This window comes from Podarcis liolepis, assembly GCF_965112155.1.
Source record: "Podarcis liolepis genome assembly, chromosome: 5".
In the NCBI taxonomy this organism is placed as follows: Eukaryota; Metazoa; Chordata; class Lepidosauria; order Squamata; family Lacertidae; genus Podarcis; species Podarcis liolepis.
In genome coordinates, this window is record NC_139556.1 from 26,397,524 (window position 1) to 26,410,988 (window position 13,465).

Sequence of the window (13,465 nt, forward strand, 5' to 3'; positions counted from 1 at the left end):
ATTGCATGTACACATGAGAAGCTAAGGCCCATTGCAGCCCCCAGGAACTTGTACATATGGTAGTAGAACCTGTTCCCCCAATCTTAATTCTTGCATTAAAGAGTCATATACCTAATGTTACTCTAATGCAGTGCCTTCCAGATGTTGTTGAACTATAACACTCATAATCTCTGGTGAAATTATGTCCCATGCTAGTGGGACTGATAGGAGTTCTGAGCCTAACATCTGAAGGGCACCCAGTTGTCTACCTCTTCGGTAATGTACAAACCAAGGAAAAATCATGCTAAGAAAAGGCTGGGTCAAATCCTGTTCTGTTGTATACTAGTTCTGTGTGTTAGGGAGCCTCTTGAATATTGCTGTTCAGGCCTATTCATAAAATGAGATTCAGGCCTCTGAGCTACTCATACCTGCAACCAGCAACTGGAACCAGTCAGACAATAGTAGCTGGGGGTCACACAGGGAATCTTGATTATTGGGACGAAATCATTTTAGTGATGGGGAAGGCCTATTCCTGAGATTTTGTCCAGCTGCCGCAAGTTTTAGTAGTACTGGCCCGTGGTCAAATTCACTCTAAAGCTGTCTATACAGTGGTACCCTGAGTTATAAACTCTTCAGGTTACAAACTCTGCTAACCTGGAAGAGTTACCTTGAGTTGGAAACTTTGCCCCAGAATGAGAACGGAAATCGTGTGCCAGCGGCGCAGTGGCAGCAAGAGGCCCTGTTAACAAAAGCACGCCTCTAGTTAAGAACACTTTCATTTTAAGAACAGACCTCCGGAATGAATTAAGTTCATAACTAGAGGTACCACTGTATATTTTTATTCATTGTAGTATAACTGGAGGTAGACCTTAGTCTCTTAATAGAAAAATAATTGTGGTGGTTATACGTCCTGGCTTTGTTTTGCCTCTTTCCATTTAACACTTGCTCATCTCTGAATAACAGGGCACGAGAAAACAGAAGTATGCCTCTTGGTAAAGCAGTTTGAATTCCCTGTCAGAATTTATACCGCAACAGGAAAAGTGTTTCTTTTTCAGGATACAACAGGCTGGCCTTTGAGAGTTCTTAATTATTCATGCATGAGAAAGCTTTTGAATAATTCCACAGCTCCTTTGGCTAGATTGCTGTGAGTTAGCATTTTGCTTGTTCAAGGTGGCTATGGAAACAAGTTTCTGGAGCAGCTTCTTCATTCGGCCTGTTACATTCAATTTATACTTTGTTTGCAAGTTGAGTGGCAAAACAATAAATATTCTAATAAACACAAAGTAGAAAGCAATGAGAAGTGTTAAGACTTAAAATCTTTATTGGCCCACAAGCATGTTGCTGTGATTAAATTCTACTGTAGCAAACTCTTTAGTATTCAGGGCAGTAGACCAGTGTCCCTGTACAGTTTTTGTTTTCCTCTTTTATCTTGTGATTCAAGGCACTACTTCTAAGAGATTTTTTGTCCCTGGGAATGTTTGCATGTTAGTTCTGGGCATCGGATGCCTAAAAACAGGCAAAACATAAGTATTGGGGTAACTTAGTTAATAATTCTCTGCAAACCTGCAGGTTTTAAGTGTCAGTTGAAAATCTATAGCTCAGTAATTGTTTCATGCAATGTGTTGCCCTAGGAATTAGTTTGAGACTTGGTGTTTCAAGGTTAGTCAAATTGAATTGTAAACCCAGTTCATTTTCAATTCAAGTATTGCCTAACTTTTTGAAGCAACAGTGTGGCATGCCTCACGTGCATTTAAAGTGAAAAAGCTTAGTTCTGTGGTCTTGTATGAACTTCTGCTTTCAAAAGGGCATAGATAGGCATGCATGAAAGTGTTTTGTGGGGTCCAAAAGCTTGCAATAAGTAGGAGTTGGCAGAGTCGTTCATTGTACAGTGGTACCTCGCAAGACGAATGCCTCGCAAGACAAAAAACTTGCTAGACGAAAGGTTTTTCTGTTTTCGATTTGCCTCGCAAGACGAATTTCCCCTATGGGCTTGCTTCGCAAGACGAAAACGTCTCGCGACTTTTTTTCTTTGACTAAAAACAAAGACATGTTTTGTTTATAAAGTTAATTTATTTTCCCTTAAATTTTTGAACTGCTCTTTACAGTATGTGTGACTTTAAAGAGCAGTTAATAAACTGTTGTTGTACCAAATTTGGCTTTGTTTGGACTTTTTTTGACCATAGGAACGCATTAATTGATTTTCAATGCATTCCTATGGGATTTCGTGATTCGCAAGACGAAAAATTCGCTAGACGACAAAAATTGCGGAACGAATTAATTTCGTCTTGCGGGGCACCACTGTATGTTCAAGAAGAGTTTTGTCACATGCTACTGATAGAAAACTAGTTAAAGCAATCTTGGGTAACAGTTTGCAGTTTAATTTCCCATTCCCAAAAACATGAGTGACAACTTAGCTGTAAGTCAATCTAGTTGGCTTTCTATAAAACATTCTGATGGTGATCCTCAGATGTTTCCTGCTGTGAAATCACAGTCCTTTCCCAATTCAGCACAGACACCTGAATCTTGACAAGCTAGAAATGGCCAAGCTGCTCTGCAGCAGCCATTGATTCTGTTGTAGGTGCAACAGCTCCCAACCAAAGTGTTGGGTGCCAACCTGCCTGTGGAGCCACAGCTGCTTCCAGACCAGTTGAGTCATGCAGTATCTTGTCCCTGTTCATGCCCTGCACTCTAGGTGTGCCAAGCACAACACTCCACACTGTTGTGTGATATAGCAGGTTTATGGACTGGGTCCTGTGGTTGTGGGATTGTAATCCCCGATGCACTTGCTATGAGAAAAAACACTAATGCTCACTTGTGAATGAAGCAATTCTTATATGAGTCATCAGCAAAAGAAAATAGTTTTATGCTATGAGTCAGATGTTGTTCTAAGGCGTAGCAAGAAGAAGAATGCTGCCGAGAGTTTTAAGGGGCTCCTGCAAAAAGTAAATTTAGAGATAAAGAGGCAGTTGAAAAATGGAAGGAAATGGAAGTTTGTTAAGGAAGTTCAAATTGTCCAGAACGTTGGTAATATGGGGAATAAGCTTTCCATCTGTCATTTGTGGGAGGTGTTCCCTCCAGTGGCAGCCCTGTGTTATGGAAGCACACAGTGAACTTGACACCAGACTGCCAGCTTTTCGTGGTGGTCCTCATGTTTAACTCACCCTTTGTGTAATGAATACACATGTGCTAAACTACAAATTAACCAGACAGCCCCTCTCTGCTTTGTTTTCATTGAGGGAGCAGTGAAACATGCTTCAGCTGTTTTTAAAGAGTCTGAAAAAAAGAAGATGAAACCAAAAAAGTGCAGAAAGAACTATATAATTAGAAGAGTTACCCTGCTATGCATAGGCTCGGATATCTGCCTGGGCTTTTAACAAATTAAAGGATTATGCTAATAGTTTTCAAATAATTGTATTTTATGTTCCCGTTGCCAGATTATTTTAAAGGTGATTAAACAGCTTTGGCTGATTTAGTTGTAAACTGCCCATAGAAGGTTCAGATCCTCTTATGTGCTATTGCAAAGTCGACAAAGTCTACCCAAAGTGGATAATATTTTAAGCATAGTTTAATTGGGATTTCTTATAAGCTTGTTTTAACATAGCAGGGTAGCAAAGCTAGACTAACATGCTTTTTAAGATACATTGAATCAATAAGTGAACTATGAGGAAGCTGTTCCGTTACCTAAAGGGTGCAAATGACATTGATGAACCATTCAAAACTTGGGTGTACCCATTCACAGAAATCACTGGTGTGTGTCATTACTTGTCAGGAAACCCTGCTGTGAACCAAATCCACCCCTTGAGCAAATGCACACTGATGTAAAATCTAATTAAAAAGCTGTTTAAAAATATGTCAAGGTGATCTTGAGTAATCTGGTATCTCTTCTTTCTGGCAATTACATTAATATTTCTGCTAAATTTCTACATGGCACTTTGCTGGGCAGTAAGCAGATCCTCAAGGCATCCTATGTCATGCAAATGCCTTTAAATTGGTGAAAGTACAGTATTGTGATAAACTGATTTGTTTGCAGGAGCAACAACTAGATATGTTGACTTCAGTGAAGCTAAAACTCATTAGACATCATTAACACATAAAAATTCAGATGTTTTGACAGATGTTTCCCATGGGAATGAGCCTAACTAAATTTTTTTATTACTTTTTAGGACATTAACGCCCATGCTTGTGTCACGGGAAAGCCAATAAGCCAAGGTGGTATACATGGTCGTATCTCTGCCACAGGCCGTGGAGTCTTCCATGGAATTGAGAACTTCATTAATGAAGCATCCTATATGAGTCTGTTGGGAATGACTCCAGGATTTGGGGATAAGACATTTGCTATCCAGGTAATTTTGTCTAGAATAGTAACCACACTGGAGAGAAAAGCTTTAAATGATAATATGCATCTCATGGGATATTGCTAGAACCTTAAAGAACAGACATGGCACACAGTATGACATTCAGATTCTGCTAAACCAGACACTGTAATTGACATTGGTAAAGAGGTCTCGCTCCTTTGTTTTTTTGCCTTTTGTATTGTGTCAGATCATAAGCCTGCAGGAACTGACTTCATAAAAAATCTTTGTGTAATGCTTAAAAAAAATTGTGTGCCTTATATATCAATCATGTTGGAAGTAGTATCTTCTATAGATAGGCCCTTTTTTGTAAAGCAACCTCCAGTGTATGGGGGTTTCATGAACAAGCAGTAGCTGCTGTACTGCATTCTAGGTCCTGTAGACTACTTTTTATTCATTTATTAAAAGCATTTATAGCCTACCCTTCATCTCAGTGGATTCCAGGGTGCAGGACAAGCTAGTTTCCATAAAATTTCATGAACAGCTAAGCATAATAACATAACAATAAGAGCAACTAAAAACATGGAGCTGGGTAAATGCCACAAATAGTACTTCTCTTTCTAATATGATTGTATCAGTCAGAGTTTTGAATTTTACGGTTACCTAGAGTTCAGAAACTTGTATTTGTATTGCTTGCTAGAATCCTTTATTTAGAGCTACATAGAATCAAATTTTAGATTTGTTAAAACGGAAAGTTGCCCTTACTAAATATGGGGTTGTACTAATGAGTTACTGTATTTTTGCCAATTAATAAGCGAGAGGGGAATTCTGACCTGTGAAAACAAAGGGATGCCAACACTGCCGCTCTGGAATGCTTGTGTTGGCAGAGCTGAAATGGGGTGTGTCTGTGCCCAAACAAACAGGGGAATAATAAGGGGGGAAATGGAGACAGGCAAGCTTTGTCCTTGAATAAAGCTGGAAGTAGGTTGCATCCTTTTCCCTCTGAAGTAACTGATTTAAAAATTAGCTGAAATAGGCTGTACAGACTGCTAAACTGTCAGGGCTGGAGTCTGGCGTAGGTCAGCAACAAAACAATAAATCAACTGAACCCAGTGAAATTATTTATTCAAGGAAACCAACCACAGCTCTGGCCTACTTGTCTCTGAAACATTTTCTAGGAGGTCTTGCCCCGATGAAGTAATTGCAAGGACTGAAGGTCCCCACCTTCCCAGTGCCCACTAGGGCTCCTCTTCTCCAGGGTCTTTCCTACGCAGTCTCAGGCTGCATCCGCACACAACCACCCTCTGCTCTGTTTGTCTCATTTCTCTGTGAGTTATAAAGACCACATGGGAGTGAAGCTGGTTGGAGCAAGAGCAGAATACTCACTGGCTTCTGCCTTGGAGTCTGAAATGTGCCCTGCAGCAGCCTCTTCCTGTGCACTAGACCCTGTCACCTCTTCTGCTTCTGACACCGCCTCCCAGTCTGCTCCTTCTCCCTCTGACTACTCCTTGTTGTTCCACTAGGCTCTGATCCTTCTTCCCCGGGGGATTCCTTAGGGGTTCCCCATTTGGTGCCTCCCACCACTCCTCTGCATCCAGCCAGGGCATGGCATATGCTAGTGCAAATTTACTTGCATCCTAAGTAGTCATTCTAGTGCAAACATCTAGGATTGGGTTCCAAAACCATATGAATTTTCCTCTAGGAGGATCCAAACCTCCTTTTCTCCAGCTTAAAGAGTTCAGCATCAGCATTCCAAACTACTGGGAAGAGGAAGAAATATTCTTGAAACTGAGTATCTTTCAGTGTAACCTTTGTGAAAACTAAACACATTGCTTTAATGGGTGATGGTGAAATCTTTCATGGACTTTCAGCTAATTTCTTATACCCCCAGTAACAAACATGGCATCCCCTGAAATGTGAATACCGTACCTGACCATAAGGCGCACGTAGTTTTTAGAGGAGGAAAACAAGAAAAATAATAATCTGAATCACAGCCTCCTTGAGAGGAGCGTGATCCCCGCAGAGGCTTGGGACGCTTGGGAGGGAAGCTGCGCATCCACCAGCCATATGGTTGATGGGGCGCAGCTTCCATCCTAAGCCTCTGCAAGGATCGCTCTCCTCCTGCAGAGGCTTGGGAGCCTTTCCTTCTCCCCACATTTTTCTCCCTCTCCCCAAGCAGCACAGCCCCCTTTTCCAGCCTCCTCCTCTCCATCCCTTTCACCCAAACTCCTCAGGCGACGTTTGCAATTTCCCCCCTTTGCTGCTGCCTCTCCTTTGCCCTCTACCATGACTCTCCACTCGCTTCTCAGTCCCCCTCCTCTCCGTCCTCTTTCTCCCCTCTCTTGGCAACTGCCTCTTCCCGCCATCGTCCAGCCAACATCCCCGGAGCTATCAGGGGAAAGGGGAGGCCGTCGGCAAAGCCTCTCTCAAAGAGAGCAGCCCGGGAGCGCAAGGCAATGTCGCACAGCTTGCCTGCCTCTCCCAAACCTTCCTGGGGCTTCAGGGGAAAGGGAAGGTTGCCGGCAACCCAGGAGGGTGGGGCAACGGCATGCATCACACTCAGGTGATTTGGCTCCAGGGACCACACATCCGCTCCATAAGACGCATAGACCATAAGACGCATAGACCTCCCTTTTTAGGAGGAAAAAAGTGCATCTTATGGAGTGAAAAATACGGTAGGTTGCAATTTAACCAGCAAAGGTTTTGAGATCTCCCGTTTATTTGTACAGTGATCTTGAGCCTAAATATACTTATCTTCTTAACAGGGATTTGGCAATGTAGGATTGCATTCTATGAGGTATCTTCATCGTTATGGTGCAAAATGTGTTGCCATTGGGGAAAAAGATGGCGCAATCTGGAATCCTGATGGACTTGACCCAAAGGAGTTGGAAGATTACAAATTGGTATGAAAAACTGGTTCTTGATTTCATTGCAAATTTGTACAGCAAAATTAAACAACATATTGGCAATGGAGAAGGTACATTTGAGTATTTTGATCAATAAAACAGGGGGGAAAGTGTTCCATAAATGTGTGTTAGGACTACTCAATATACAGAATTTAACCATAGATTTGTATTTGGAAAGTATATCTGCTGACTTTACCATTAAGGAAATTTCCTTAGAGATCCATATAGCATCGATCCGACTGCTCGACTGATGTACTTCTGACTGGAAAGTATATTCTCTGTCTAGTGGGTGTTTAAACCTCCAGGCATCAATTAAATTTAAATTTTCAATCATTGCAAAGAAGGTTTGTGGTAATTTCCCTTCTTTTGACTCTGATTTCCTTATTGTTCTGTCCATCTCTACAGAAAATACTCCATTCATATCTCCTAACATAATAATATTTTGGTCCATGTACTCCATTAGCCTGTTTTTTAAATCTTTAAAAAAATCAGCCTTCTTTTCCTTTGGGGCTTATATTCCTACAATTACCACCTTTCCCCCTGTATTGTAATTTGTGTCGCAATCACTCTTCCCAATTCATCTTTAAATAACAATTGTGGTTCAATAACAATTGGGCCTAATATACAAAGCTACTCCTCGTTGCTTGGTGCTGTCTGATGATACAAATTCCAAACAATGTCCTTTGTTTATCAGTAAACTGTCTTTTAGCAATATGTGTTTCTTGTAAACAAATTTTATCTAAATTTTGTTTCTTTAAAGTATGTGCTATTTTATTTACTTTTACTTTTCCATTCAATCCATTTACATTCCAGCTTAATATTTTCATATCTGCCATATTGGTTAGGTTTCAAAGTCTTGTCTTGTCTTTTTTACTTTTCTTTTTCTTCCTATTTTTATCTTCCTCCTCCTCCTGACTGTCTACACTATCCTCTGATTGTTCTGGGTCCTGTCCTCCTACTGCACCTTCCAGAGCGGGGTCTGTACCTCCAAAATCTTTATGATACTTCCTACAGAATTTCTCTACCTCCTTTTCATCTCTGATTCTATGTTTATAAGTTAAAGAGTTACCTTCTGGGTACTCCCAGCGGTACCTGGTGTCATTTCTTCTGAGAGTACCTCCAGGGTCTTTAAATGGGGCCCTTTTTTTAAGGAGACGGGGAAGGACTTCTTTATATAAAATAGTTTCTCTCCCCCCAATTTTGAATTTATTATTATGAGTCTGCCATATTTTGTCTTCTATCCACCCCAAATTTAGGTGTATCAGGCAGTCTCCAGGCCATTTTTGGCCCTTGCTTGTTTGGATCTAATTCTATACCTAATTCTATGGAATTAGATATAGAAGCAGATTGGATTATTGAAACTTCTGTTCTATTTGAATTCACTGGAATGAGTCATTGACTTCCCTTTTGTATCCAAACAGCAACATGGATCGATTCTCACCTACCCAAAGGCACAGCCCCTGGACTGCCACATTCTTGAAGCAGACTGTGACATCCTCATCCCAGCTGCAAGTGAAAAACAGTTAACAAAGGCCAATGCCCACAAGGTCAAAGCAAAAGTAAGAGGAGCCTGCAGAATAAATGCTTGATAATGGATCCAGAAGTTGTGATCCTCTTGCTATGGAAAAATTGTGTTATTTTTGATCACAAGTTTTTCTATATTCAGCTGTAATATTTTATTTTATTTTCCAGATAATTGCTGAAGGTGCTAATGGACCCACAACTCCCGAGGCAGATAAAATCTTCCTGGAAAGGAATATCATGGTTATTCCGGTAAGGTATATAATTCCTCCATGCCAAAATTAGCATTGATTTTTTTTTAAAAAAAAATACCTGTTTTACATGCCAAATATCTTCTGGGAATATAAAACTTGCCAGTAAGAAAATGTGCTATCATTTTGGAGTGCATTGAAAATTTTAGCAAAATTCCCAATGATTTTAATGGAGCTGGATTTGTACCCTATGAATATCCATTTTCTGTATAGCAAGGGTGGTACAGGGGAATATATCACAACTTGATGCATAACTTTGTAAATTGATAGTTAAAAAAGAAAACCACAGAGTTATAAAATTACTCAAGGACTCAAGTTGAAAATGAATTTTGGGCAAGGGATCCATCCTGGTTGAAGATTAATTGTATCCCATACAAATAAGCCTACTAACACTGATCAGATTTATCTTTCCTTTCACTTCTGTATTTCCAAGCTGTTACTCATAACAGAATGGGGTGTTTGAAGGCTTTTTCAGTGGTGTTTCAAATATACACAATTTCACTTAAACGTATGACGCCTTCGAATGTAACCCCAGTGTAGGGGGGGGGGGTGCCTGTACTGTCATTTAGCCTAGTTGGAATGTAAAGGGAAAGAAGTGCAGGCTTTTAGTACAACACCCCATTTCTCATCACTCACAGCCACATTCTCACAAGCCCCTAGTCCGCATCCAAAGGAATGGGGTGCTTCTATGCTGCTGCTCCTCCTCACTGTGGCTTGACTTGGAGCAGTGAGAGAGTACTCCTTGGACAGTGCCAGCCAACCTTAAAGTCCCACAGGCAGATGATATATATGCTAGCCCTCTATTCCATCCCACAACACTATCAAACCTATAGTTACGTAAATCCAACTAACAATAACACCCACAACGTGACTGGCTGTGTTTAACTATGTGAATTCTTTACACATCACAGAAACATACCTCTTTTCACATTATCAAATTAAGTAGAAGCCATTAAAGTCCAACATTTTGAACAGAAAATACAAATAGATCAGTTCTTATATACATAATGTCCAAATAGAAGAATCAGACGCGACAACTTTAAGAAGGAGTACTTGCAGAAAATGAACTTGTTGTTTGTAATGTTCCACATATGCCTTTGCAAAGTGTAGTTGTTGTATGCAGTTGCTGTATGCAGGTAGCAGACGAAAGATACGAAAGATCTTAATATATGCCTTTGCAAAATATAGTTGCTGTATGCAAGTATCAGACGAAAGAACTTAAGACAAGGATTCCCAGAATAATACCTTGTTTTGCCCTGCCGGGCTTCGTCAGCCATGCATACTCTAAATACAGTGGTACCTCGCAAGATGAATGCCTCGCAAGACGAAAAACGCGCAAGACGAAAGAGGTTTCCGTTTTTTGAGTTGTTCCGCAAGACGAATTTCCCTATGGGCTTGCTTCGCAAGACGAAACTTCTTGCGAGTTCTTGCGAGTTTGTTTCCTTTTTCTTAAAGCCGCTAAGCCGCTAATAGCTGCTAAGCCGCTAATAGCCGTGCTTCGCAAGACGAAAAAACCGCAAGACAAAGAGACTCGTGGAACGGATTAATTTCGTCTTGCGAGGCACCACTGTAATTGCTTCTACTTAATTTGATAATGTGAAAAGAGGTATGTTTATTTGATGTATAAAGAATTCATATAGTTAAACCCTCCCACAACCTGGCAAGAATTCTGGCCTTTGCTGGCCTTTGCCTAGGTCAGTGTTTCCCAACCGGTGTTCCGCGGCACACGAGTGTGCCGTGAGACATCGGCTGGTGTGCCGCGAGATGCCTGGAGGGAGTCGGGCGGCGAGAGGCGGGGCGGCGGCGGCGAGGAGAGGCCGCGCCTCCTGCTGCTGCCTGGCGCTCCTCCTCGCAGCCGGCAGCGCTGCCTGGGCGCCTCCGCGCGACTCTGCCTCGCTGGGTTTGGTCTCCCAGCAGAGACGGGTCACACGCGCCCCTCCCTCCCTCCCTCAGCCTGCGCGGAGGGAGAGCCAGAGAGAGGCATCGCTCCTGCGCTCCGAGGCGGATTGAGCGCAGCTGAGAGGAGCTGCCGAGGGAAAAAACTTTCACTTTTGTGCGTCCCTCCCGGCGTGACGCTGCGCGCTGACGTCACGGGGCGGGGCTTTAATGGTGGTGTGCCGCGAGATTTTTTTTCAGTAAACAGGTGTGCCGTTGCCCAAAAACGTTTGGGAAACACTGGCCTAGGTAGCAAAGGCATAGCTCCTGATTGACTCCCCTTAAGTCACTGCATTCCAGTTGTTAAGACAACTAACAACTTGACTTGCTTTATCACCTTGGGGTTTCCATCTGCTGTTGGTATCTTTTTGGCTTCCAGTACATCAAACATTGCACAGCTGCAGGAGGTAATACCTGAACAATCGTCTTGATTTTAGGAGTAGGGGGGGAATCCCCATGAAGTGTAGTACAGGTGGCAATGTCATGGAAGGGAAAGCTCACATCTGAAATACATTATGAGAGAGTCCAGCAATGGGGTGCAAGAAACCACCTTGGGGATTGGGGGGGCACTTAACCACCCCCTGGCACTGCCTGTGCCTGTAGCATGTTAGCAGCCAGTGCAAAGATGTTATACTCTCCAAGGTCTGCTTCTGACTGCTGCCTCCTCAGCTCCCTCTGCTTCAACCCCCCACCCCAATTTAAATGCAGCAAGATGAGATGGAAGAAGCTGCAAAGGTGACACCCAGCAACTGAACCCGATTTGAAGTGTGTTGTGCTCAATGAGTGTTGCTATCTGTAATAGCAGCTAAACTGGATTTTTCAACCAGCTTTATTTTTCATTTTACAAAGTGGTACTAGAGTTCGTGATATTAACAATTTCTGTCTGTTGCAAAGCGTACCTTTCCAAATTACCATCTTTTGCAGTTTTGAAGTAGACTTTACGTTGCCTACAGTGCATTTTCTTACCAAAAAAACACACAAAACCTTTCAATCTTGTCCTATTCAGGATCTCTACTTAAATGCTGGTGGTGTAACTGTGTCTTACTTTGAGTGGCTGAAGAACCTGAACCACGTCAGCTATGGTCGCTTGACTTTTAAATATGAAAGGGACTCAAACTACCACTTGCTAAGTAAGTATAACAAGTACTGCACACTTTATGCAGATTCAGTAATAAATTGTATCATCCCATCTACTAATAACAAACCCACTTTCTTTAGATGATTTCAAGTTTTGTGAATTAGTTTATGATACATTCTGACAGAACCTTGTTTTTGTATGGCATAATGCAATACATAGAATAATATTGCAAAAAAAAAAAACCCTATGTAAGTGCAAATTAATAATACTGGAGAAGGGGATTTTCTGTTCTATAGTGAAAGTTTATAGATAAGTTACTGGCAATACTGAAAAGCAAATTTCAGCTTAAAAGTGGAAGTAGATACATTTTGCATTAATCTAGAAGTCTCGCCACCCGGCTGTCTGTCTTTGAATCGCTGCAGAGTTTTGTCTTCCTGCAGCAGAATTGCTTCAGTTGAATATAGGAAACTTGGAAGTAGCAAAGCAAGTGCTTCTGAGAGAGACTGTTGAAACTTGCCTTCTGAGTCAGCCAGGGCTGCACACTCATTGAATGCAGCAGGATTTACTTCTGAATAAGCAGGCATAGGATTGGATTGTAACTGTCTAGACTGAAACTTGCTTCATTTAAGACTCATGCATAGGAAAGCAGCATGACTTATTTATTTCTCCCTCCTTCAGTGTCTGTCCAGGAAAGCTTGGAAAGAAAGTTTGGAAAACATGGTGGAAGTATTCCAGTTGTGCCTACTGCAGAATTCCAGGATAGAATATCTGTAAGTAGCTGCTGCAAGATTTTGCTCGTTGCATATCTGATAAATGTCTATTGCAAAAAAGGAAACCAATCTGTGGGCACAAGTTGTATAATTGTCAGACTAGAGTAAAAATACCTTACTACTTATAGTATGAAGGACATAATACGTGTTTTGTTTAGCTTCTTTCAGTGGGTTATAGTTCCAGAGGTTGCTGAATTTTGGAGGGGAAATGCAGTTTTTTTATATACCTACCCACAATCTTTGTTAGTCCATGGCAGCTCACGTTGAACATGTCGTGCTGTAACAAGCCCCAGCTGGGTACTAGAGGTGGGAGCTGGCAGACTCCCTAGATTAAAGCAACTTAAAAGTCAGACCACATCAGTATGGCTGCTGTTGGTGGATTACCAGTAGGTTGACACTAAAAGGGGAGAGGGCCACACAAGTGTAAGGCACTACCTCTTGAAGCTTTTCTTTTGGTACCAGCCCAGATGAATGTATTCTGACTAGTGAGGAGGAAAGGAAGGAAGTTATTGAACACAGTATGGGCTGGGAGCGCTTCACTTTCTAGGTGAGAGAGAGAGTGGGGGCCCTGAACGTTTGACAAAGTGCTGACACAGGGATGCAGCAAGATGCTCTCGTGCTTATCGACTCTGTGTACTTTCTTATGCTTGAATTGATACCATGGTACTACGTGCCTTGGCAAAGTTTCCATTGGGGAACAGGAAAGAGTGTGAGTGTCCCATTCCAGTGATCA

The 13,465-nt window shown here is 41.8% G+C and overlaps 1 protein-coding gene and 1 long non-coding RNA gene across 2 annotated transcripts in view; one reads left to right on the forward strand and one right to left on the reverse strand.

The window, feature by feature from the left end:
• GLUD1 (glutamate dehydrogenase 1) overlaps nucleotides 1-13,465 on the forward strand; it is a gene marked incomplete at its 5' end in the record, with an annotated part of 34,470 nt that overhangs the window by 18,091 nt on the left and 2,914 nt on the right. Inside the window, 6 exons of the mRNA XM_083502667.1 lie at nucleotides 4,143-4,322; nucleotides 7,037-7,174; nucleotides 8,599-8,736; nucleotides 8,870-8,950; nucleotides 11,891-12,014; nucleotides 12,641-12,732. Coding sequence (XP_083358793.1) covers nucleotides 4,143-4,322; nucleotides 7,037-7,174; nucleotides 8,599-8,736; nucleotides 8,870-8,950; nucleotides 11,891-12,014; nucleotides 12,641-12,732 — 753 coding nt within the window. The remainder of the gene's footprint in view (nucleotides 1-4,142; nucleotides 4,323-7,036; nucleotides 7,175-8,598; nucleotides 8,737-8,869; nucleotides 8,951-11,890; nucleotides 12,015-12,640; nucleotides 12,733-13,465) is intronic.
• LOC310706697 lies at nucleotides 8,961-11,884 on the reverse strand. The gene is made up of 3 exons (XR_014526079.1): nucleotides 11,124-11,884; nucleotides 10,515-10,623; nucleotides 8,961-10,233 (listed from the first exon to the last, which is right to left on the reverse strand). It is a non-coding gene; the product is annotated as an uncharacterized lncRNA (long non-coding RNA).